Here is a 27,153-nt window from a genome sequence, read left to right on the forward strand (position 1 = left end):
GCTGTCATCTGTCTCCGCTCAACCTTCAAGCATGGAGGTAGAGGCTGGACAGGTTTGGGTGGAGGAGCATCCCCTGTTGCCGCGACAGAAGATCCTCCCAAAGAGGCAGTCCAATCGGGGGAGCGATCGCCATGCTGAGTCGCACGGGATACCAGTATCTTCGTGCCCAATCCGGAGCCACAAGGATGACTTGGGCCCGGTCGCGCCGCATTTTCAGCACTTTGGGCAGAAGTGGTATAGGCGGAAAGGCATACAACAGACTGCAGCTCCACTCGTGATGAAAAACGTCGCCGAGCGAGTGCCGCCTCGGAAATTGCAACACGCAGAATTGATGACATTGCGCGTTCTCTTTGGTGGTGAAGAGATCTAACCAAGGCTCTCCCCACTGCAGAAAGAGATTGTGCGCCACCTCCGAGTGAAGACGCCATTCGTGAACCATTATGCACCGGCGGCTGAGTTAGTCTGCTCTGGTGTTCAGAGAACCTGCCAGGTGGTGAACCACCAAGGGAATGCCTTGATGTTCCAGCCATGTCCAGAGGCGGAGAGCCTCCGGATATAGGGTTCAGAACCCCACCCTGCCCAGTTTGTTGCAACAACACATGGAGGTGGTGTTGTCTGAACACCTGCACTACACTTCCCCAGACAGAGGGCAGGGCCATTGACCCAATCGCGATGCGTGAGCCACCATTGCAATTGTCGTGCAGCGCCCTCCGAGATCTGGACGTGATCGGCCAGGTTGCCCTGATGCTGCGCCCACTGGAACTTCAGAGCCCGCATATGCCACCTGGAATGGTGCACAAGCAGGATACAGGAGGCCATTAGGCCCAGGGACCGGAGGGTCATCCTGACAAACCCAGGATAGAGGCCGAAAGATTGGAATCATAGCCTGAATATCCCGGACTCGCTGCGCGGGAGGATAAACCCGAAACTGCGTCGAATCCAGAACCGCTCCGATGAAGGTGGTGTCTGAGAGGAACTCGGGAGCGACTTCAGCAGGATGATGGAGAACCCCAGCAAATGCAGGAGGTCGGCCGTAGCCTGGAGGTGGGAGATGACTGCCTGAGGCAAACCCGCCTTTAATAACCAGTCGAGATGTGCAGATGAGCTTCGACCACCGCTATCCCCTTTGTGAACACCCGAGGGGCACTGTCGAGGCCAAACGGGAGCAAGGCAGACTGAAAGTGCTCTAGGCCTACCGTAAACCGCAGGTAATGCCGGTGGGCCGGCAGGACGGGGATATGAAAATATGCGTCCTGCAAGTGCAACGCTATGATCCAGTCTCCAGGGTCGATGGCAGCCAAGACCTGAGCCAGAGTCAACATCTTGAACTGCTCCCTCCGGAGGAATCTAGTGATGTTTTTGTGGTCCAAGATAGGACGCAGGCCCAGTTTCCTTCTTGGGGACCAGAAAGTAGTGGGAATAACACCCACGTCCCACGTCAGGCCCAGGAACACGCTCGATGGCCCCCTTGGTCAGGACGGCCGTGACTCCTTGCTGGAGAAGCGCAAAAAGGTCCCCCGACATGCGATGGAACTGAGGTGGCATGGCTGGAGGGGCAGTCTCGAAGGGGAGTGAGTAGCCCCTTTGCGCGACATGCCCAGGAGTCCATAAAATGCCCCAGCGCACTATCCGCCTTATCGCCAAACAGGCGAGTACCATCAAAGGGCATGTTCATACGGGAACTTTGTACATCCCCTGAAAAACCAGTGGACCACAACCAGGCGTTACGATGGAGGGCCACTGTTGTGGAAATCGCCCTACCCAGTGAGTCCGCGGTGGCTGGTCCACACCTATCGCAAACCGTGCTGCATCTTTCCCCTCAGCAACAGCTTGGGAAAGCATTGTCCGAGCCCCCTCCGAACACTAAGGCAGCACCTGCGCAACCGTGTCCCACACAGCATGTGAATAGCGGCCCAAGAGGCATGCGGTGTTCACCAACCGCAGCACTAAGCTGGCAGATGAAAACAGTTTCTTGCTTAACTGTCCCAGCTTTTTGGATTCCTATCCGGCGTAGCGGCAGGGAATGCGCCTTGGCGAAGTGGAGGCCTGGAGGACCAGGCTCTCCAGGGTTGGGTGGGAGGACAGTTAAGCAGGGTCACCTGGGGCCGGGCGATGGTGCCGGGCCACATACTTATCCACGGGAACCCCCGTGGCCGGTCTAGACCAGGTGCCCATCAAGACGTCAGGTAATGCCCCATTGAACTGAAGCAGGGGCTCTGAAGAGCGTGGCGGCGGCTGAAGTGCTTCAGCGAGGAGGTTGGTATTGAAGGTCACTGTAGGCAGGTCAAGGTCATCAGCTGCTCTATGGAGCACCATAGTGTATGTGGCGCCCTCCTCCATAGCCACAGCAGGAGAAAGAAAACCAGGGTCAGAGGAGATGTCAAGGCCACCGCCATCTTCCAGCTCTTCCGTCCATTCCGTGTCTGCCCCGCACTGCCATGCGAGAGGGTCCTCAGATCACTCCCAGTCGTCCCCTTCTTCCACTGCCCGTGGAACAGGCTGCGGTGGTGGGGGGGGGGGGGGGGGGGGGGGGGGGTAATACAAATGGTCGAATGGCGCCGGTCCGGCTCCGTGTCCCAATTAGGGTCCCAACCAGGAGCAACATTGTCCGGGAACCCAGGCAAGGGTGGAAGTCGAACGAACGGAACCCACTGCGGCGCCGGGGCCGCCGGCAGAGGTCCCTGTGGCAACGGGGCCGTTGGCGGAGGTCCCTGTTGCACCGGGACCGGAGGTGCCGGCAGCAAGGGAGGGCCCTCAACCGGGACCGTAGGGCCTGAAGGCGTGTTTGATGGAGCTCGATGCAAGTGAGGGCCCTCAACTGGGACCGCAGGGCACGAAGGCATGCCGGCGGGAGCCAAGGCCTGAAGAGGCAGTCCATGGCTGCAAGAAAATCTTGCACCTGGGCAGGAGTCGTCGACGGATCCGGATAAGGTTGGTAGGTCGCGGGACTCACAGGCTTCAAAGGAGCCGCAGGGTGGTACCCCCGAACCCCTCGTCCGGAGACCAACGAGGGTACGTCGGAGAGCAGAAACGCTTCTTTGACTTCTTATGACGACTCTTTCACAAATCCAAGTGGGAAGACGTTAATCCCGGGGAGCGAGGACGATGGCTCCGTGAGAGATTTCTCGAGCGACCCCTGGACCTCGAACGTCGTGGAGACGACAGCCGGGCTTCCAGTAGCTTACAGGACCGCCCCAGCAAGGGCTTCGGAGCCATGGCCAGACAGTCGGAACATGACCGGGAATCATGGTCGCGCTCCTGACAGTAGAGAGACGCCATGGAGCGACAGGCCCCGCAGGATTGAAATCCGGGCATCCCTACGTGGCACTAGGAGTCAGACTCAAAAATGGAAAACCAAAAGTCTCAAAAGTTTAGTCAAAAAGTGACTAGGGTACGTGCTCTAACCGGATCTGCGCTTGCTGGCACGGAAAAAGAAAGAACTGACGCCAGCGCGCATGGGTGGCGCCTAAGTAGTCTCCGTGACGTCATCTCGGCGCTTACGATGCCAGCGACGGACGCGGAGCCACACGACGCCACCTTCCGACACGCAGGGATACTGCTGACGAAAACTTTCCGGATCCAGTCTGATGCCTGGGGATATTCCAAGGTAAGGAATAAGGTAAGGAATCTATCACTAACGTGTTTTTCAGATCAATTTTTACACCCGAGACTCAAGACATTTTCTTTCACCATTTACTATTTGGTTTATGCAGAAACGCACATGCGGCGAATTGTGCGAAACCGGAAGAAACCCAGTTTGTTAACCGCAGTACCCGGTCTAGTTTATTTCTTTTCCCTTGGCGCGTGTATTTCCACGTGTTTAAATATCAACCCCGCCCGCGGCTCCAGTAACCTCGGAGTCTCGGGGAAGAACTGTTAGGTATACGGAGAGGGAGTATCCTTGACGAAGTGAGTATGGGCCTCCTGCCCACATCAGGACACACGCAGAATTTTTGTCACGATTTACCCTGCTTACTCAATATCCCTATTTTTTCAATCATGTGCAAGGTTTGACTACAGGCATCCCTCCTTTAATTCCCCGATGGACTCATGGGGCCTAATGATAGTCGCATTTTAAGTATGAAACTACTTAACACACGTTTATGAGGGTGACACTGTTGTATATGTTTTATGTCCGTTTGTCCAGTGAGTCTTTTTTTCCACAGGTTTATACACACCTTGGGCAAAAAATATATGTCACTATCACAATCACAGAATCATCACGACTTATGATGCGCAATGTTGACCTCACGGTCGTGTATTTTTAATCTTTCTTTTTCCTTACATCTTTGCAGGTCTTTTTGATATTTAAACGCAGGCCAATTTATTGCTGAATGTATATATTTTAGATTTTTTTTATCATTATTGTTTCTAGTGTGACACCAGGTGTGGGAACATCATTTCTCCTTTCTAGGTCCTGAAAAATGCCTTGGGGAGAGGCATGAAACTAGTCTAGTAACAATAGGTATTAACGCCTAGGGTTTTACCCACACGTCCCAAGATTTTAGCATACCATTTTGGGGGTAAGAAAAAATTGTTTTCAGACCCACTAATCTGGTATTTTTAACTGTTTTCTTTACTTTTGGGGGAAAAAACCACTCCCTTCTAATTCATTATAAGTGGCTAGGTGTATAGGGACACCCAATCTATTTACAAATCAGTGCTCCCACATATCCATAGCTAGCAGCACGACCCTGTTCATAGAGGGCAGGGATGGACCCAATGATGAAGCATGCCACCAAGAGGAAACCCAGGTGGGTGAGGGTTTTATGAAAAAAAAAAATCCTTTTCTACCTGTATTCCTGCAAACATTTGAAATACTTCCCTGTCTTGGAGGTACCTCTTGATTAGTAACTTAGTGCCGTGGAGGATAGGTCCCCTGTTCTGTTAACCTCTACACTCCACCCTTTGTGTTTTTGACATAGATAAAATCCCCCCATCACCAGAAGGAGATAACAAAAACATTAAAAGTTTTCGCTCAATTCACAAATCTAATCCTCAACCATGGTCTGAGAATTTTAAATGGGAATATGAAATCTGATTGCCCCACACGTTCCATCTTCAAAAGAGGCCTGAGCGCTTCCCGAATTGACTATATAAGGGTAGACATCGATTCATGGCAAGATCTATGCAACATAAAGGTTGTTCCTTGACCAGATAGTGACCACCAGGCACTAAGCACTACCTTCGCCATGGCGCAATTTTTTGATGTAAAATTAGAACCCGTAGTGACTAAATCCACAATTGTTACAACAAACAATCTAAGGAACATCAAATGGGCAGCGCTAGTGATGGACACAAAAACCATGACATGTCTATACAACCTCAGTGTACAAACTCTCCCAGGTAGATCTCACAAATATTGGCAACATAAATTTTGTTTCCATTCATTGCAAACTCATGGACATTAAGAACGTATTTCATAACGGAACACAGGAGAGGTGCCCTCCAAAAGAGAACTCCTTCATGGTACACAAAAACCTGTCGCCTGGAAAAATCCCTCCTGTTGAGAGAGATTAAAAAGGGTTCAAGACCTGACATCACAACGGCCAGAAACCGGTATAAAACTGCACTATATAGAGCCAAAAGGAAATGTGAAGAGGATCAATGGCAGCTGATCAGCGAAGCCTTAGAGAAGGGTGACCACAAGACATTTTGTCGACTACCGGGCTGCAAGGAGCCTCAAAGCTCGCTCCCGCAAAGCCTTTAGAGCCATGGCCTGACAGTCCGAGCACAAGTTGGAGTCATAGTCACACTTGATACACCAGAGACAGAAGTCATCCTCGACATACACAAAAAGCAACAGAGGAGTAGCTCTTCCCGGAACGGAACTAAACCGGTGAGAAAAGAACAGACGTTTGCATGCCTGGGTGGCACCTATATAGTTGACCACAACGTCCTAACTAACAGTCCAGACGTCAAATGGAGCCACCAGAAGAGGCGTGCAAGAGGTACTGCTTACGCAAAAGTTTCTGAATCCATCCTGACACCAGGGCAATTCAACAGTAAGGAATATACAGCTATAGGTCTCTACCAGATGTCTCCTTGTTGGAGAAGCGGTAGAACGTACTGAAGAGTGACCACATGAAAATGTTACGAAACGATGTACTTGTTTAGACGTTTGAAGTCTAGAATGGGTCTTAGAGCTCCATCCTTTCTAGGTATAAGGAAGTAAAGGAAAAACACTCCTGTGCCTTGTTGTTGTAATGGCACTATTTCTAATGCGCCTTTGTCCAGGAGTACTTGAATTTCCACTTCTTAGATCTTTTGATGGTCTATTGATAACCTGTGTAAGGGGTGGAATGTTTGGAGGTGTGGAAGAGAGCTCCAGACAGCCATGTTGCATAATATCTAACACCCATTGATTGGATGGGATATTTATCCATGCATGAAGGAACTGTTGTAGTATTCCCCTGACAGGTGTTGTGTGATATGGGGAAACGGTAGGTGAGTCAAGGTTTGGTGATAATGGAGGTAGAGGGTTTATTAAAACCTCCTTTTACCAATACCTCATTTATTGTTACCTCTACAGGATCTCCTATATTATCCTCTAGGAGAGGATGCTTGATTTTGTGTCTTGTTATAAGAGATAGCTGTGTTAGTGCTGGTTGTTTTAGAGCCTCCACTATATGTGGAACGACAAAAGGAACCCCCATGTGATTGTGTTTGAAGGGCTCCCATTGCTTTTGCTATTTCACTATCTTTAAGAAAAATTCTTGGAGAGTATCCCGTGGCCCACAAATATGCTCTCCATCAAATGGAATCCATGTCATCTTAATATTAGGCTGATATTGATACCTCAAGCAGCTGTATCAGCAGCTTCAGGGGCAAATATTATGTTTGTATTGGAGATGAGTTTTCCTTCTGATGCAATTTGGTAATCCCTTTCGTGTTCTTCTGGAATGTATTGTAGATTTTTTCATTCCGTCCCAGTGTGCCCCATCATATCTGGATAAAAGACTGATAGAGTTGGCAATTCTCCAATGGTAAGACGATTGTGTTGCTACCATCTTTCCAGCTGCATCTATGCATTTGCTTTGTCTGGTGGGGGAGCTTCACCAGTTGCTTGAGGGTTTGCTCGTTTATGAGCTGCAGCCACTACTAAAGAGTCGGATGTTAGTTGACTCTTTATGCAAATAGGGTCTGAAGAGGAAGGGTTATATTTTTAATCAACTGTAGGAGTTATAATTCTAGATCAGAGCGATTTAAAATATCTGTAGCATGTCTGAGCATTCCTTTAAGCATGGGAAGATACCGTGTGGAGCGTTGCGTAGAAACCAAAAAATCATCTACTGCCTCTGTATGTAGAGGAACTCTATGAAAATTAGCCCCCCTACTGAGAAGGTCATGGAAATTAGTGGTATCTTCAGGTGGGGAAGGCTTGAATGGATACAAATCAGGATCAGTGTTGTCTGGTGGGTCTCTGTCAAATGTTGCCCAGTTATCTTGTGGGGGTAATGAATGTTCGTCATCGTTCCCCCCCCCCATCCACTGTAAAAGAATGGAAATATTCTTCTGGTGAATCTACAGTGTCATGGACTGGCGACGGTTGGGGGGGGGGGGGGGAGGTGGAGTATGTATATCTGGAATTGGAAGAGGGCTAAAGCACAGTGGACTAGTAGCTTTATCCACTTATTTTTGTAGGAACAGGAATACCTAGTGTCTCTTGAAAAGAGATTTGTCATTTTGCTAGTTGTACATGTTCCTGAGCGGGCCTGGTGAGGATTTTTCCGGTATAAGGGTGAATCAGCAAGTGTTTTTGCACAGAATCCAGTTGTTGATGTAATTTCTGCAGTACTGGCAGTAGTCTCTGGAGAATGTGTAACTGTTTGTTTTTTGACTCCGGCCCTAGTTCACCTCCAGCAGGTTTCGGTGCAGAGTGTTTCGGTTCCGAAGCTACCCTTTTCATGCAGAGTCTGGTTGCTTTTACCAGTCTGAAGATTTAGGTTCAGAAGATATGTAAATGTCTGCTTTTGATTGCCTTGATGCAGAAAGTCGAGTGGACTCCGATGCAGATTTCTTTGTCTTACAGACTTTTGCTTAAGGCTGTTTTTTCGGAGCTCAGCTGAGGCCAGACATTTTTTAATCGGCCAGTCTGTGCTAACCATGGCTCGTAGGCTGTGTTAGCCCAACAGTGTACTTTTGGAGTGTTGGTTGTTTGGGTGGAGGCTGACGAGGGAATTTATTCAGGGTTTGTTGCCCTGATGTGACGGATCTTGTTCTGCCTCAGAGTCGGAGCTCTGTTCTTTAGAAAAGGTACTCTCATAAGCAGCCAACCGAAAATGTACGGCGTGTCTTCAATGCTGCGTCAAGACATTTGCAGTCTTCTGGCTTAGCAATCCCTTAAAAATGTTCTTTGATGATCACACGATAAGCAGGAATTACAAACCTTGTGTAAATGTGTGTGGTAATTCTGCGTAACACTAAGGACAAAATTTGAAAAGGTGTCCGTTCAATCACGTTTTGGTCGAAGGGCGCGACCAAATGGAATCTCCTGGGCGAATTCATGTTTAGTTTGATATTTCTAAACTAGTGATAGAATCTCGATCGAAAACAATATCGACTGTATTAGAAAGAATCCTAATGACTGTTGACCGGAGAAGAGGAGCATAAGACCGAACCAGACAGCAGGAAAAAATTATCTAAAAATGGAGCAGATGACCATGCGCACTACAATCAAGAGGAGGAGTCACTATGCCTCGAAAACCTTCTTCAAAGAAAAAAAACTTGCATACCTCCAAGGACTTTTGGGAGGGTGGTACACAGCCCCCCTTCCCTGGGCTGTTTTTGGCCCTGGTGACCCTGTCCCCAGGACCTCCCGCTAGATTTTCGGGGAGAGGGGGCCCCAGTGACCACATTTCCTGGGGGCCCAGCCTTATTATAAATGGGGAGGGGGCACACAGCCCTCCTTCCTGGTCCGAATTCAGGACCTGGGGACCCCCTCCACATTATAAAGGGAGAGGAGGGGGCATGCAGCTCTTTTCCCTGGGCCAATTTTGGCCATGGGGTTCCCATCCTCCAAGGCCAGTAAAATAATGAATGAGGTAGAGGCGCTGCGCGTACCCCTTCCCTAGGCAGATTTTGGCTAAAGGACACCAGGGCCCGGTCAATAAAGCATGCGTGCCCTGGGGCATCCAGGGCACACACCATCTCCTTCTTGGGTGGCTCAGGGGGAGTAAAACAAGTGCGGGAAACCGATGTATATATTTTTTTAAATGTACCCCGCAGATCTGCGGATCCACCGTGAATACAATGAAAATATAAAACACAAAACGTCTTTGCCTGCTGGCCGGGTCCCTGTGGCACCCCACAACCAGGCCTAAAGGGTAAGGGTATTCCTACCCTGCCCCCCTGTCCTTTTTTTAAATGTTTTTTCTTGGGACTGAGTCCCAAGATGGCTGCCACCACTTCCTGGTTGAGGTGGTGGCAGCCAATCAGATCTCAGCATGAGATCAGTCGGCTCCACGTCCCTAGATATACATAAATCTTTCTTCTCTAATAACTCCAAAACTACAGAACGGATTTATAATAAATTACTGAAAGGGCTCTTTCTGGACCAAGAGCTAGCTTTCTGCCAAAAGTAGAGTACTTCTGTTGAGCGTTTCAGAATGTAATGGTGCCTAAACTCCCTATGAAACCTTCACTCTGCAAAAATGACCCCAAATTTGCAGACAGATGGTATGGTATTCTGAACAAGTGCTCGCTAGATCTTATCTTGTTAATAATTGAAGAACTTTCTAATATCTTAGATGATCTTACAACTGAGATTTCTCAACTCAAAAATGAATTATCATCCAAAATGTCGCCGGAAGAACTAACTCAGACTCTCACAGACATCAATGAACAACTGGAGAGACACAAACAGGAAGTAAACGAAAGAAAACTACGAAAGTTTCGTAGGGATACCATCGATTACAAGCTTGGAGAAGTTTATAATTGGGCAGAAGTTTATGCACGGAGACGTCAGAACAGATTTCCACCTAAAACGTCTGACACCGATACTTCACCAGTAAGCAGTGATTCTGATATGACCCGAAATAAATCCAGGGGTTCTCCTCGTACAGATAAACCTCGAGCAGAAGCCAATACTGACACCGAGATTCCATCTACTTCAATTTCAACATCTTCTGCGGTTCCTTTTTTAGGGGCAAGCCAACTAAGTCACGGAGACCCAGGAGGGGCAAGAAAAGAGATACCATCCGTTCCATTATTGGAAAAGAGGATGACGAGGAGTCAACGTTGAATGATCCTGACAATCTTGTCATCAACATCTCTTCAACTTCGCTCAATAAATCTCAAATAAAACTACTTCAAAAGGGATCATCGTTTGTTCCGACATACACTTCAAATCTTTTGGAAGCCGAAGTTAGTTTTTACAAATTCATGCGCAAATTAAGACTTAGGCATTTTTTTGATAATGTTCTCACTGAACCATCTACACGAGCATTGGACTCTTTGCAAGGTTTGAAATCGAAAAGCAGCTTTATGGCCCCTGTGAGCCACAAAGTCCTTGACACCTTTGAGTCCTTGGTGAAACATGACCTAAAATCTATTTTCAGACATGACATAAGATCAAACAATCTAACATAACATCCAAAGACAAATCTTTGTTAAGAGATCTAGCTAATGATCCCAAGATCATTTTTTTGAATGCTGATAAAGGGGGAGCACTTGTTGTGATAGATACTGATCATTACAATCGTAAACTGGAGGAGCATGTGTCTGACTCTTTGACTTATTCTATTCTTGAGCATAATCCCACATTGGATATACAAACAGTTTTGTAGAACATCATTGACAAGGCAGTCCTATATGGTACCATTGGAGACACAGAGCGTAAATTTCTCATCACCAAATTTCCCAAAAATCCAACACTACGCATGTTCCCAAAAGTTCATAAAAATTTAAATGATCCACCAATGAGACCGATAGTTTCTACCCGGGGCTCACTTCATGAACCCGTCGGGAAGTACCTTGACAAACATCTTCAACCACTGGTCCAAACCATGTCTACATTTGTTAGAGACACTACACACTTTTTGAACATTTTGTTGAATTTTGCAACCCCATGGGAGGAAGACATGTTTTTTTGTACGATAGACGTTACGTCTTTGTATACTTCAATTCCACACAACTTGGGCATAGAAGCCGTTGAACATTTTCTATTGGAGTCAAAGATACCACCTGATCTACAAGTTTTTCTTCTTGAACTGCTACATTTTACGTTGTATCACAGCTATTTTTGTCACAACAATGTTTTCTTTTTGCAGCTCAACGGTACTTCTATGGGCAATTGTGCAGCTCCCAGCTATGCAAATTTGTTTATGCACAAATTTGAGTTCGATCACATCCTCAACAATGATCCATGGAAATCTCACGTACTCCTTTTTTACGGTATATTGACGATATTTTTTTGATTTGGGGTGGTCCAAAGATGTTAACACAAGCCATCGATCAACTCAATCACATCAATGAAAGACTGAAATTTACATTCACCATTGGTGAGTCTCATATTAATTTTTTGGATGTGCTTATTTACATCAAAGACAACCACATACAAACCAATTTGTACCGTAAGGATACTGATCGCAACAACCTTTTACACTTTTTCAGTTTTCACCAACCTTCCCTCAAAATTCACCTACCATTTTCTCAAATTCTCAGGATTAAACGCATCATTTCGGAATCTACCCAATTGTCTCAACAAATCTCAAACATGGAACGCCGTTTTTTAGACAGATGTTATCCACCTAAAATCCTGGCTAGGGCGGTTGAAAAAAATGCAATGAAATCCAGAACACAATTATTGGATCAATCTCAGATGAACATCAAATCCACTTCTAGATCCGTCATTGTAACCAAATTTTCTACAGAAAGTTTCAGTCTCAAAAAAACAATTCTCAAACATTGGCCTATGCTACAAGTAGAACCTGATTTCAACAAAATTTTTGAAGAGAAGCCACTGTTCGCCTATGAAAGAAGTAAAAATCTGATGGAACTATTGAAACCACCAATGGAAAAACAATTAACATCATCACACAAGGGCACAACGCCTTGTTACAATTGCGGAAACTGCAACAGCATCATCAAAGGGAACTGTGTTCAACATCCCACACGTGGTTATAACATCAAACTTTTTGTTTCCGCCACCTGCGATTCAAAAAATGTTGTCTATATGTTGAAATGCCCATGCGGTTTAGCATATATTGGCAAAACAGAAAATAAAATAAAAACATGTCTAAATGAGCATAAAAGCAACATCAGGAACAATAACTTGAAATCTACAGTAGCCGTACATTTCAATGAACATAACCACAACATCAATCAACTACGTTTTCTTGTTTGTGAAATTGTTCCACTTAAAGATGGCAGGGATAACCGAAAATTCTTAATTCAACGTGAAACATTCTGGATTTACAAAATGAACTCCTTGGCACCTACTGGACTTAATGATCGAATTGAACTCAGTTGCTTTATGTGAAATTGTATTGTGCCATTTATTACGTTTCTTGTTGATCTTGTTACTACTCTTATACTTTTCTTTTATGTTACTAATGCCTCTATTCTATTCTATTTGTCTTTAATTTCTTCACTTTCAAGTTAACTTTGTGTATTCTTCTTACGTTCTGACAACTTTTGTTTGTATTAATTTTTTTGACTCATTTTTTGCCAATTTTTATTTCTTCAATCTTTATTGTTCACACACGTAATTTTCTTTTTATTTTTGTTTGCCTCATTTATTTTTTTCAAACTCCACCATCACTTCTACCATACATTTTTATTTTACTCTGTTTTTATTTTACTCCGTTTATATTCTATCCAGATCACAGCGCTCCATTTGCTTCAGCATCCCCATTCCAAGATGGCCACCATTCACACGTTAGATTAACCGTTCGCTTTTTCCACTTTTAACGTGATGTGACCATTGTCAGCACTAGTTTTACCAAACATGTGCACACAGTGCGTGTTTAGTTGATATCCACACGCACATATGCTACGAATCACGATTTTACTGGTCTAAGTTTTGCCATTTCAAGATGGTTGCCAGTTGCACGTCTGATTACTTGTCCGTTTTCAGTATTTATAAAACGTTGTAACAATTGTCATCACTCGTTACAACATTCGCGCGGACATGGAGTGTTCGGGTGTGAAAGTTACCGAAGGTAAATCTTAACTTAGTGACAGCATTTTCACAGCATTCGGAGTACTTTCGTTTTTTCACTGCGGTTTGGCTGTTTTCTCACTCAAACTTCGGGTCCAGCATTTGTTTATGCGAAACTTATTCCGCACTTTTTTGAATCACGGTGTCTTTCATTCAACACTTGGTGAAGGTATCTAGGGTTTTATTCTTCTTCGCTAATTCAGTAACGGTGAACATTACCCAATTGAATTTTCAGACTTTCCTTTAGTCCCTAGCTTCTTTTTGCTTTCTTTTTTCTTCCTCTTTTTTTCACAACATTGTTGAGTTTCATGCATTTTTTTCTGAGTTTTCATAGATAAGTGGGTAGTGACACTTTCTCCTATCTTTACATTTCCCAGGATTCCTCCTGACGAAGGGTTACCCACCCGAAATGCATTGGGGATTTATCCTTCATTTTCCTTTTGAAGCCAATGGAATGTATTAAGCTTCTCCATGGTGGAATATTCATGATGACAATGGATATATTATTTTGAATAAAACTTCAAGATCAACTTTTGTGATATTTTTCATTCGGATACTCAGCGATTTTCTCGCATCACTACAGCTGTGCTGCTAGAGGGACACCACTCACAATCGAGTTATGCAACTGTTTTCTATTTTTTTGCCTTGGTTTAGAGGACGACTCCTCTTTAGCACGCTCAGAAATCTTAAACAGTTTATCTTGTCAACACACAAGGTGTGCGTGGTAATTCAAATCATTAAACTCCCTATGTGAAATTGCATGGGAAAACACGTTTTGGGCCACCTCATTTTCTCAGCCCTGCTTCACGACTCAACCCAATACTTTCTATACAGTTGGTAAAGAGATTGACAAATCTTATCAATTTTCTAAACTACTTCGTCAAACGGCGCCGAAGTTATAGTCAAACTAAAAAGCTTTTCCTGTGGACACTAAGTCCTAACTAGAATTAGGAAAAACTAGGAGAGAAAAAACTAAAGAACTATATATGGAATATGCTACTTACCAGTATGCATCTGTTCTTGGCATGTAGAGCTGCAGATCTACACACTGTGCATAGATCGCCATCTGGTGTTGGGCCCAGATGTTTGCACTTGTTTTTGTCTTGGAAAGTCTTTGGAAGTCATGAGGTATGTGACTCCTCCTTTGGATCATAGTGCGCATGGGCTTCGGCTCCATCCTCAGATTGTTTTTCGCCAGCAGGGAAATCATGGAGCTTAGTAAGAAAGAGGAAAGAAGCCAATGTGTGGTGTATCTAAGTAAGATAATACTGGAACAGCTAAAGGTAGCTGGGGAGGCGGGTGGGCGTGTGTAGATCTGCAGCTCTACATGCCAAGAACCGATGCATACTGGTAAGTAGCATATTCCGTTTGAGGCATATGAGCTGCAGATTACACACTGTGCATAGATTGTAAAGCAGTATCCACCCCTAGCGGCGACCACCAGTATCTGTTGCAGTAGTTTGAAATAGTGTTTTGTGTACAGCCTGGCCCACACTATCCTGTTTAGTTTGCACATCAACACAGTAGTGTTTTGTGAATGTGTGTAGACCATGTAGCTGCTCTGCAGATATCTAAAGGAATGTTTCCTAAAAATGTCATTGAAGCCCCTATCTTTCGTGTAGAGTGGGCTTTAGCAGGAACAGATAATGTACATTTTGCTTTATGGTAAAAAATCTGTATGCATTTGACAATCCACCTAGCTATCCCAGATTTTGATATGGTGTTGCCTTTGTGTGGTGGTGAGAAAGACACGAATAATTGTTTGGCCTTACGAAAGTTTTGTTCTCTCTATGTAGTATAGTAGTGCTCTTTTGACGTCTAAGGTGTGAAGAGCTCTTTCTGCAACTGTTTGTGGCTGCGAGAAGAATACAGGCAGCTCTACAGATTGATTGAGGAGGAAGGGAGAAATGACTTAAGGGAAGAATTTAGGATTAGTCTGGAGAACAACTTTATTAAGATGCATCTGGAGAAAGGGTTCTTGAATAGTTAGTGCTTGTAGTTCACTAACTCTTCATAGAGAAGTAATGGCTACGAGGAAAGCAGTTTTCCATGTTAAGAATTGTAGCTCACATTTATGTAGAGGTTCAAATGGGAGGCCCCATTAGTCTTGTGAGAACGATGTTTAAATTCCACACAGGGGAAGGTGGTACTCTGGGGGGACTTATTCTTTTGAGTCCTTCCATAAAGGCTTTTATGGCAAGTACTCTGAAAAGTGAGAGGTGCTGTCTATTTTGTAGATATGCTGATATGGCAGCAAGATGCAATCTGATAGATGTATAGGCTAGGTTGCCTCTTTGGAGGTGTAGTAAGTAGCCTATGATGTGTTGGATAGACACATCTAGGGGATTAGTGTCGTTGTTATGGCAGTATACTACGAATCTCTTCCACTTGGCTGCATAGCATGCTCTAGTGGTAGGCCTTCTAGCTTCTTTGATGACGTTCATACAGTCAGGAGGAAGGTTAAGGTAACCAAATTCTAGGATTTCAGGAGCCAGATCGCTAGGTTGAGCTGAGCTGGGTCTGGGTGTTGGATCTCTCCATGGTTCTGGGTTAAGAGGCGTGGAGAGAGGCGTAGTTTTTGGTGCGGAACTACTGAGAGTACCAGCAGTGTTGTGTACCATGGTTGTCTGGCCCAAGTTGGAGCAACTAGGATGAGCGTTAAGGAGTGTTGCTGTCGTTTGCGCACCACTAGTGGAATGAGTGGGAGGCGGAAAAGCGTACGCAAATCTGCCTGACCAGTTCATCCATATCGCATTGCCTTTGGACAATGGGTGAGGATACCTGGCGGCGAAGTTTGGGCATTTGGCATTTTCTTGGGTGGCGAAGAGGTCTATCTGTGGTTGCCCCCAAATCTGAAAAAACGGTTGAAGAACTTGTGGATAAAGTTCCCACTCGCAGATTTGTACTGTTTGATGGCTCAAGAGATCGGCCATTGCGTTTTGGACTCCATGGAAAACGTTGGGCTAGGAGAAAGATGTTCTGAGGTATAGCCCACCTCCATATGCTCTGTGCAAGTTGAGAGAGCTGCAGAGAGTGTGTCCAACCTTGTTTTTGGATAGAATACATGGCTGTCCTGTTGTCGGTGCGGACTAAGACAGTCATTCCCGATATTTGTTTTTGAAATGCTTTTAAGGCTAGGAATATGGCTAGTAACTCCAAGTGGTTGATGTGGAGTAACTTTTGTTGAGGTGTCCACCTGCCCTGCATGGTGTGATGTAGTAGGTGAGCTCCCCAGCCGGAGAGCGATGCGTCCGCTGTCATAACCATTTGAGGAACTGGCTCGATGAACGGTCGCCCTTTGGCAAGGTTCTTGGTGTTCCACCACTGCAGAGAGCGATGGGTACGAAAGTCTACCAACACCAGATCTGTTAGCGGACCTTGAGCCTGGTTCCATTGGCGTGCTAAGCACTCTTGGAGAGCACACATCTGGAGTCTTGAATGAAGCACTATGAATATGCAAGAGGCCATCATCCCTATGAGTTGCATGAACACTCAAGCTGGAAGAGAGTGTTGTGGTTGGAATTTGGTGATAAGAGCTTGGATGCTCGCTATCCTGGCTGGACTGGGATAGGCGAGCACTTTTGAGGTGTCTATTGTGGCACCGAGATATTGTTGCATGTGGGACGGTTGCAGGTGGGACTTGGCGTGATTTATTGTGAACCCCAGGTTGTGAAGTTGTTGAACAGTGGCGTGAGTGTGTTGTATACATATCGTCTAGATATGGGAAGACATGTATGTGTTTTCTTCTTAGATGTGCCGCCACTACTGCTAAGCACTTGGTGAACACTCTTGGTGCTGTGGTGACTAATGGGAGCACCTTGAATTGATAGTGCTGACCGTCCACTACGGACCTGAGATATTTTCTGTGAGCGCTGTGAATGGGAATGTGGAGATAGGCGTCCTTGAGGTCTAGAGTAGCAAGGAAGTCGCCCAGGGAAAGCAGAGGGAGGACCTGCTGAAGTGTGACCATGTGGAAGTCGTCTGAATGTATGTATAGGTTTAGGGGTCTGAGGTCTCAAATAGGCCTTAGAGATCAGTCCTTTTTTGGTATGAGAAAATATAGGGAGTAGACTCCCTTATTTTGTTGGTGCAAGGGAACTGGTTGTATTGCACTTTTTTGTAGGAGGGAGAGTACCTCCTTTTTTAACAGTAACAGATGTTCTTGTGACATTGGACGGTGTTTAGGTGGTATGGTTGGGGGGGTAGATGTTAGTTTGAGACAGTAGTCTGAATGATTTTGTGGACCCACCTATCTGAAGCGATGTTTATCCAGGCAGGGAGAAATTGGTGAAGTCTTCCCCCGACTGGAGTGGAATAGTTATGGGGAAGTGGAGGGAAGTCATGGGGTAGGTGTGGAGGCAGTGCGGGAGTTGTTATTTTTGCCTCTGCCTTTGCTGTTATTTCCCCTGTAACCACCCCTTTGGTAACCTCTAGTAAAGGTGGATTGTGCGGGAGCTTTGTAAGAGGTGGAGGGGCTATCAGAGGAGTAGCCTCGATGGGTGCCTCTAAAGGATGAGCGGCGAAAAGACCTTCTGGGAGCTTGCGATTGCAAGGCTCCCATAGATTTGGCGGTGTCTGTATCCTTCATTTTTTCGAGGGATAAATCTACATTGGGCCCAAATAGGTGTTGCTCATCAAAAGGCTGAATGAGTATAGAACTCTGTACTTCTGGTTTAAAACCGGATATACGTAACCAGGCATACCTGCGCAAAAGGACACTGGTGTTGATTGCCCTTGAGGCGGTGTCTGCTGTATCTAGGGCACAGCGAATGGAGGTGTTAGTGATGGTCTTACCCTCTTGGATTAGTTCACTGGCCCTATTTTTGTATTTGTCAGGGAGGTGTTGCATTATGGACTCAAGTTCGTCATAATGTGCCCGGGCATATTTGGCTAGGAGTGCTTGGGTGTTAGCAATGCGCCAAATATTTGCAGCCTGTGACACTGTGCGTTTGTCAGAGGCGTCTAAGAGTTTTGATTCCTTGTCTGGTGGTGGTGCGTCACCTGACGTTTGGGAATTTGTCCTCTTCCAGGCATTAGAGACTACTAGGGAGTCTAGTGGTGCGGGTCACCTGACGTTTGGGAATTTGTCCTCTTCCAGGCATTAGAGACTACTAGGGAGTCTAGTGGTGCGGGGCACTTAATGTATACTGGGTCAGTAGGGGCAGCCTTGTATTTCATTTCTATTCTTGGGTTGAGGACCCGAGCCTTGACGGGGTCTTTAAAGATTTCTGGTGCGTGCTTAATGATCCCTTTAAGCATGGGCAGTGTTGAGGTAGACCTTTGTGTGGTATCAAAGGTATCCATAAGAAAATTCTCCTCTACTGGATCTGTATAAAGGACTGCCCTCTTTGAAGGAGCTGGTTGAAATCTGATATTATAGAGGGAGGGGGGGGGGGGGGGGGAAGGGGGGTGGAGGGATAAATATCATCTTGTGGGGTGTAAGGGACATCTGGGACACTGTAATCATCCCAGGGGTCAGGGGGGCCCAGTAGGAGTAGGGTCCCCAAGGGGTTGATCGTCCGCACCTCTCCCTGCATCATCTGAGGTGTCATCATTATCATCATCTATTGGGGTAGGTGATGGTGTGGGAAAGTGGTGGAGGAGGAGGAGGTGGAGGAGGAGGAGGAGGTGGAGGAGGAGGAGGTGGAGGAGGAGGAGGAGGAGGAGGAGGAGGAAGAGGAGAAGGAATCCTTAATGGAGAGGTAGCAAAGTTTCTCTTCTTTGGTGGCGGTGCGGGCGCAGGCATGTTTAGTGGTCTTTTCCTGATGCTGAGCACTAAATGACCAGTCTTGGGGTCCTTCATTGGAGTCTTTTGGGTAGGATCTGGGCGAAACAGTTCTTCTGTGGGAGACAGATCCTTCGGAGCCAAGGGCTTCGGAGCCGTAAGATTTTTGGGTGTCGACTCTGTAGCGGTTCTAGGCTTGGAAGTGTCTTTATGAGTTGGAACCGATTGCTGTTTTTTCGGTTCCGAGGTCGTATGTTTGGAAGTATCGGGGGTTTTGTCGGTGTCGAGGAACTGGTGCTAGCCTTCGACGCCGAGTGCTTCGATGTGGGAGCAGCGGTCGGCGTGGATGAGGTCGATGACGCTTTTTTCTTCGGTGCCGGATGTTCGGTACCGAGGGTAGGCTGACTCGAGCCCGAGTCACTTAAAGGCTTACTAGGCTTCATTACCAGGTCCGAAGGTGGGGCATGGAAAGCAGTGTCCCGGTGTGCACCTGGGCCCGAAGGTGGAGGTGGTACCGAAGCCTTTTTGGACGGTGTCGAGGGGGTGGGTGGGTCAGGGTCGATGTCCGTACTCACGGCCCTTTGAGCTGGAGTGATGTCTTCAACGTCAGAATCATCTGCTTCAGAGGCGCTGATGATGGCTTCCTCGACTCGACCCTGCTCCTGAACATAGAGGCCCTCTTGAAAGATGTCGTCGGGGATCGAAGATGATGAGCGCGCCATTGTCTTTCGAGCTAGTCGGTCCCGGATGGTCTTTTTGGAGCAGAAGGAGGCACAAGCTGGACAGTCTCTGGCCTCGTGCTCCGGTGAGAGGCAGAGGTTGCACACCTCATGTAGGTCAGTGTGGGGAAACTTCGACCCACATCGAGGACACTTTTTAAATGACGTCCTTTCCATGAGCTGGAGATGAGGCCCGGGTATGCCCGAAGGACTTAGTCGACGACCAGAATCGAAGACTTCGAAGTTGAAGGGTCGCGTGTGGCTGGAAACGCGATCGAAAACAAGATCGTCGAGATGGGAAGGATTGCGCGTCGAAAGAGAAAATCGTTAACTGTTCCGAACTGGAACGCGAGAACACATCCGAGCCCGATGGCGGAAAAAAACAATCTGAGGATGGAGCCGAAGCCCATGCGCACTATGATCCAAAGGAGGAGTCACATACCTCGTGACTTCCAAAGACTTTCCAAGACAAAAACAAGTGCAAACATCCGGGCCCAACAGCATATGGCGATCTCTGCACAGTGTGTAATCTGCAGCTCATATGCCTCGAACATATATATATATATACATACATATATACATACATACATACACACACACTTTTTCCTTAAAAGCACTATTTCTAAAAAGTAAATTAGCCCTACCTCACTATGTAACATGCTAAATCATCGGATTCCTCTTCGCTGCGACTGGTTAGGTTGGTCCTAGCTTGTAAAAGTTATGGTACGCTTAATTTTCAGTATTTGGTGTGCCAGCGATGTTCAATCTCACTACTACTCTAACAAATGTGTCTTTTGTTGAGAATGCCTGCTGCAGTAAGAAAACTGGGACCTGAATAAAAAATATCCTCAAGGTGGTCTAGCAACTGTCTCAGTTTATTATTCAAACCCCTTCTGCATGCTTAAAAGAAATCCATCTATATAGGGCTATGCTTAAAGCTCCTACACGTTTCTGTCCATTTGCTGCACATTGCAATAGGAATTGGTCAGGACAGGTACTCAGTATCCTAGTCCTAACCAATGTCTCTTTAAACCCTCATCTAAAGTGCGGTGTGTAAATAGAAATAAGATACATACTCATGCATTTCAGATAGGTGTGCTAAAGAGGGTAAAACCCTCCTGCCATGGTTACAAGAACCTTAACAAATGACAGTGAATGTCTTCCTCAGCAAAACCACTTGTTATCATTGGCTTTGTGCTCTCCTTAGCTCCTATTTCTAAAACTTGCTGAAAGCTACCTCGCCCTGGTTCCTGCCGGTTGCATTCTGCCTCATTTATCTGACTTCCTCAGAAGCCCGCCGGACACACTACGCGGGTCCCGCATCGCCGTGTCATCATCTGTGCCTGGATTGAGGCTATCGCGCTGTGGGCTGTGTTAAGTGCGGCAGGGCTGCGAGCAACAGTACAGGGACTCCATCTCCCAGGAGTCCCTGTGTGAACGATCTGCACCTGGACGCTCTCCCTGCTTGCCACGCCCCCCGACCGCCGAGTTAAAGGCTGTTGCTTGCTGGTCAGATTTGGGTCACTGATCTTGCTGAAAGCTACCTCGCCCTGGTTCCTGCCTGTTGCATTCTGCTGCATTTATCTGACTTCCTCAGAAGCCCGCCGGACACACTACGCGGGTCCCGCATCGCCGTGTCATCATCTGTGCCTGGAGTGAGGCTATCGCGCTGTGGGCTGTGTTAAGTGCGGCAGGGCTGCGAGCAACAGAACAGGGACTCCATCTCCCAGGAGTCCCTGTGTGAACGATCTGCACCTGGACGCTCTCCCTGCTTGCCACGCCCCCCTGACCACCTTCATAAGTGACCTCGTTCACCGCTGCGCGGGAGCGCCCCGGGAGAAGCCCGGGACAAGGGCGGGACAGTCTGCGACAGTCCGCGACTGGTAGAGACTGGACTGGGCCGTGCACTCTGCTCGTATTTGGTGAGGCACCGCCCCAACCTTTCGGGTTACTGTATTTTATCTTACTGGTCTTGCTCTGTGATCTGGCTTGGTCGCTTATTTTGACCTCTATGTAAGTGTTTTTTAAGCTTCAAGTAGGATTACACTGTATTGGGGCATTCAATGTCTAAGCAGAGGGCGGTCTCGGTATCGAATACCATGGACAATTATTTAGTTCAGGTTGTTGCTAAAATAAATAGTGAGAGGAGGTCCTCATTAGGTTTGGGTTAATTCTCTAAGTCTGCCCCGACTGAATCTATACGGGCCGAACCTCCAGACCTCGATAACAGTGGTATCATCGAAGCAGCATGCGATCAAGCAGACGACCAAAGTTTTGCTCAGAACACCTCTACGAATTATGTTGTCGGTAGTAAAGAGGAGGTTGAGTTAGAAATATTAGAGGAAAAAGCCCCGTCCCCTGTACCTGTCCCTCAAACTACTAGAGGAGGCAGAAAGGCCCAGCCTAAACGGGGTGGATTACGTTCGGGCAGGAAAAGGCCCACCTCCCCACATAGTAATATTGATGTAGCGGACGAAAGTGGATTGATTATTATGCGCGTGTGTCCCTAACAAATGAACAGTTTAAAAAGTTTATGTGCATGATTGACTCAAAGATTAAGGGTATCGTTAAGCCTCTGGTAGCTAAAATAGATAAGCGAACGGATGAAGTGACCAGATTAGGGGGGCTACTGAACAAAACTTTAGTTGAGGTAGAAAAAATGCCAGCGGAGGTAGTACAGAGAGTCGAGACCGAAAGGAAAACTACGAGGCCTGATGGAGGTGTGGGAGGGAATTCATTGCCCAAGTGTCCTACTGCTCCCGAGATAAATGCAGGAGAAGATGAATCTGGGGGTGAGGTTCCCCCAATAAGTCCTACTGCCCTGAATTCATTGAAAGGCTTGGTGGAACTTATTGTTGAGGCCTCCCCCTTAGTTTTGATTTTAGCAAATGTTCCACCACTGACGTCTGGCCAGGTGGAATCCACATCTTCCCTGCTGACCAAAGCACTGCACTGGTTAACTAATAACATGGTAATAACCCCCTGGGGTAAGCACCAGTTAGTGGACGAACTAGTCATGGCAAGAAGGGTGGATTGGATAGGAAGTGGTCCAAAAAGATTTAGAGGGGGGGACTGTGTTGTGTTGAATTTTACTGACCCGGCAGTACTGACTAATATATTACCAAATTTACTCCCCCCTCAGCGTAGATCAACAGATATCATTCCACTCACACTTGACTTCTTCTATCAAAGGAGGGGAAGTGGCCTTAATCCGAGCATTTTGAGGACAAAATGGAATTTGGTACAAAACAAACGGGGAAGGGCTACCCAAATTAATGAGTGGGGATTTAACATAGAAAATAGGTTCTCAGCTCTATCTAACCTGAACGATTGCGACTGACTTGTTGGGGGCAAGAGTGCAGTACCTTGTGAGAGCCGGTGCCCTCCCCCTAAGAAGTCTTGTACGGAAATGGGGAGGTGGGGTGTGTGATATCTGCCCAGCCTGTGGTTTGGGGAAAGAAACTCTTGGCCATTTTTTATTTTCTTGTAAGGCCTATTGTGTGCCTAGACGTGTATGGTTATCTCCAATGTGTAGGAACCTGGGGACTAATTGTAGTACTGTTGCCCTGCGAATTATATGTTCGAGTACTCTGTCTTGGATTTCAATTGCCACTGCTAAATACATCGGATGGGCCTGGTCGATCAGGCAGAGACTGCTAGTCAACTGACTATTCTCTGCCTGGATAATTTCTCTGCACGTTTAGAGTTATGGCTTTTAGTTATTTGTGTTTTTTAACCAAGTACATTTTATTCTTGTATAAACTTTTATCTTACCTGCCAACCTTGTAATAGGTGAAATTATTGTAATTAATTTTATTACTTGAGACAACTGTGAATTGTTTGCTTTATTCTGACTGTCTAGTTTAATTGTTTTTTAATTGGTGTATGTTCTGCTTTTATGAGTGTTAACTCGAATAAAGCATTATTTGACTTGACTTGAAAACTTGCCAATAAAAAAGGCATGGTAATTACTCTCCAATGTTAAGAGTTGTTATATCCAATCAGCCAATTCTTACATATTTCAAACAAAGTTTGAACAGTATTTTTAATGTTGGCCGTATTTTCAAGCCCTCTCCAGTGTAGAAAAACACACAGCCTGTTTTACAAGGAGCCTTGTCCATCAGCATACTAGATACCGTGGAAGGTACTTCTTATAAAATGTAATGTGCGCTGCTATTTAACTTGCTGATGTAATTCGAAAGGAAGTGCACCATCAATCTGTATAGGAAAGAGGCAATGCAAGCACTGCCAGTATTCAGTGGAACTGCTAGCTGTAGTCTGTCCAGGATCTATTCTAAAATGAGTGTATTTTCACCTACAACAGAATACAAGGTAGCTGAAAATAAGCAGGCAAAATAGAAAAAATTGAGTAACATTTTTATACTGGGGATGTCACTTTTTAATGTGGTTCAGGTTCCTGTCTGCACAAAAACACAAAAATTGGGAGCGAAGTATCCTGAGACTACAAAAAAAGAAGTGGAGCAGAAGAAACAATATTACATTTTAACGATAAGGGTATGTGAAATGGTATCTTTTTCAGCAAATTTCAGAAATGATGCTTTCCGAGCAAAATGTGGTTTGTCAGTATCCCATGTAACTTTTGTATGCAAACGTGCAGTTCACATAAAATGTCTCATGAGATTCTGACAAGAGAATGGTGTAGCAGAAAAAGTCTCAGACATTTTCTGCATAAGCTAGGCTTTCACAGGCAAACACAACATTTTATTGCATCATGCAAAATTTAGGAACTTCACTAGTGTAATTGAAGTTTGGGCCATGTATAATTATGAAGGACTTCATATGCCTAATTAAATTTTCAGACTTAGGGGAAGGAAAGGTGCCAGCTATAGTGATAAATTCAGGGATGTTCAATTAAAGTATTGGTATAAATAAAGCATTACGAAAAGACTCCCCGGGATGCAATTGTCCAAGTGGAAGAGAATATTGATAGAAAGATTTCAAAAGGTAATGTACAGTACTTACAGTAAGATTCATGAAACTGAGGAATTTCTGCAGCATTTCTGTCATTATCGAGAAGTCCCCCTGGGGCAAATATTTGCGAACAGTAGTCACATTCATCTGAAAAGCAACAGAATAATTCAGAAATGAGTGCCTACAACATCAGAAAGTTAGGAAATAGGTCTTCTTGTAGTAGTGAAACCTATTAAATACATTTCATCTTTCTCTAAAGATCACCAACGAATACAAATAAATGTCTCATCAGTTCTTTCTTACAATCCTTGAGCATCAGATAAGTGGATAACAGAGCCTAGTAAGCAGACAGAGGGACAGAATTAACACACCACTTCGAGCACTGTCTTTTTATTTCCATCTGTGTATGGTGTATGCAAATGCCACCATCTCTGTATTTGCTTCCTCTGCAATACTGAATCAAGGAAATGGAGAACATTCAAACAAAACAAACATGTTTGCATAAATCTACCAAATTGGAAGCATATTTGGAGTCAAAAATTTGGCAAATTGTTTTGTGAATATCGACAAGTGCCTAGAAAACTAGACAGAAGCCTTTCAGGACATTAAAATGCAATATTTTCTGGCAAAGATACCAGTGGTTGTTTGGACCTTGTTTTGGCATTAGGGATAGATTTAAGCTATTACTACACAGAACCCATTTAAAGGTTGATAATTTTACCAAATTATTAATACAGAATTGTCCAAAGGCACTAATGACCAATATGTCTGATAAAGTCAGAGTCCCTTCCATGTATAGAAACCTTTTGGAAACATTAAGATAAAGTTTGCTTTCGGACGATGTTACTTATCCGTAGGTATATTCCCACTATCAATATGTTGGAGTCCCTGCCAACTAGTAGGAGGTTAAAAAATTTACTTAGAGGGTTTGACTAAAGGCCTCTGCAACAATTTCCTGCACGCTTCGGTTCACCACACACATTTACCAATCTCCAAAGGATAAGAACCCTTGGTAGTTCACTTTGCAAAATAATAAGCCAATGCCTTAGAGTTATCTATCTGATGAGTGAAGGGCCCACGGATAAAGAGTAACAAAACTATTAAAGAAAAGTCTACTTACCGAGGGTAATGGTCTTTTGGGTGTATACTCTAATCACAGATTCCTCACCTTTTTTTAGGTCTTTGCTAGCGTGGCTGCGCACATGCGCAGCTCGCTCAGCGAGATTTAATGTTTTTGAGTAGCTTCAGTAAAGGGCTTTAAGCCCGCCCCTCTTTTCCATTGGCTGGCGTCACCGTTTATGCTAAACGGTGGTCAGCCATTGGAAAAGAGCTTTCCATGTTGCCTCCCTTTGGCTTTTTCAGACGGCCCACTTGGACAGGCTCGCCTGCGTTCCTCCTGTCGCAAACGTTTTCTTATCTTTATGGAGCCATGTGTTTCAAACACAAGCTCCGGCCCGATCCTCTTTCGGGACCGCGCTGACCCCGCTCGCCCAAAGCAGAGAGAGAGGAGCATCCGTGCGCCGCGCTGGTTTACTTGTAGCACGTTAAACATCTCTGCCATTTAACACCAAGCTAACCCTTTCTCTACTAAGGAAGGGTTGTTGGCCCCCTACCTCTCTGGGGGGAGGGTGGCATTGAGTAAGTGTTTCTCAGCTGGTCTGTCACGGTTCCGAATGTACCGCGCCTTCCAATGCGCGGGGAGGCAGTTTTAAGAAATAAGCTTAAGATGAGGCTTATTGTGCAACTCGATCCACCTACAGGTTGTGTCCTCGTCCTGCCAACAACAGGGGTACTTTTTGGAGGGAACATCAAGCGAGAGGCCGAGTGACGTGGATATAGGCTCCGGGCTTTTATAGGGAAGGAAGTAAAAAAACAAAAGATTAACCAGTCAAATACGAGGAGTGTGCTAGTATGCACTCGGACACATTTTCGTACTGCATTTTCGTCTCAGGTACACCGAGCTTTGTAGGTAAATTTCTTATTCCCTCCCACTATTACTGCAGCGTCGCGCAGCTGGAAATCTAAACGTCTCGCGACCACTTGGGTACCGCACATCCTCTTGATGGAAGTCTTCGCCCATGTGTGTGAGTTAGGTGTATAGTTCTCGGGAGTTGTGAACACGCTCTGGGTCGTGGCCAGCTATATGCATGGATGTGAAAAGCCTGGCTCTGTAGTAGCAGACAGCCAAATATGCGCCCGCATAAACACATTGAAATGATTTCATGCATAGTAAGGCAGTCCTGTGCGGACATGTGAGCCGAGAAGGAACTCACAGTGGGACCCTTCGTGTGAGCGCACAGGGTGACACTACAGCAATGACTGCATACATACACAAAGTAGGGATCCCTTCTGTGCGCACACACATCCAGAGCAATTAGGCTTGTTGCGCACGCACACACACCAAAATGGCCTGGTGTGTGCACCCATAGTAAGATGACCATTTATACACAGCGTGGTAAGATTACCCAGTGCAAATACCGTATGTTGACCATATGGGTATACACAAGATGACGCTGTGCATGTGCTCATCTTTACACTTGGGTGATTTCAAACACACAGCTGGCCCTCCATACGAACACACATACTCAGTAAGATGCCCACCACATACATGCATG

General features: G+C 45.8%; 1 protein-coding gene across 4 annotated transcripts in view; it reads right to left on the bottom strand.

Annotated features, from left to right (window-relative positions):
* WAPL (WAPL cohesin release factor) overlaps nt 1-27,153 on the bottom strand; it is a 1,161,107-nt gene that overhangs the window by 18,670 nt on the left and 1,115,284 nt on the right. For all 4 annotated transcript variants that reach the window (XM_085607305.1, XM_085607324.1, XM_085607315.1 and 1 more), the window contains one exon: nt 24,590-24,685. In XM_085607305.1, the coding sequence (XP_085463431.1) occupies nt 24,590-24,685 (96 nt within the window). The remainder of the gene's footprint in view (nt 1-24,589; nt 24,686-27,153) is intronic.

This window comes from Triturus cristatus, chromosome 1_2 (genome assembly GCF_964204655.1).
Source record: "Triturus cristatus chromosome 1_2, aTriCri1.1, whole genome shotgun sequence".
Lineage (NCBI taxonomy): Eukaryota > Metazoa > Chordata > Amphibia > Caudata > Salamandridae > Triturus > Triturus cristatus.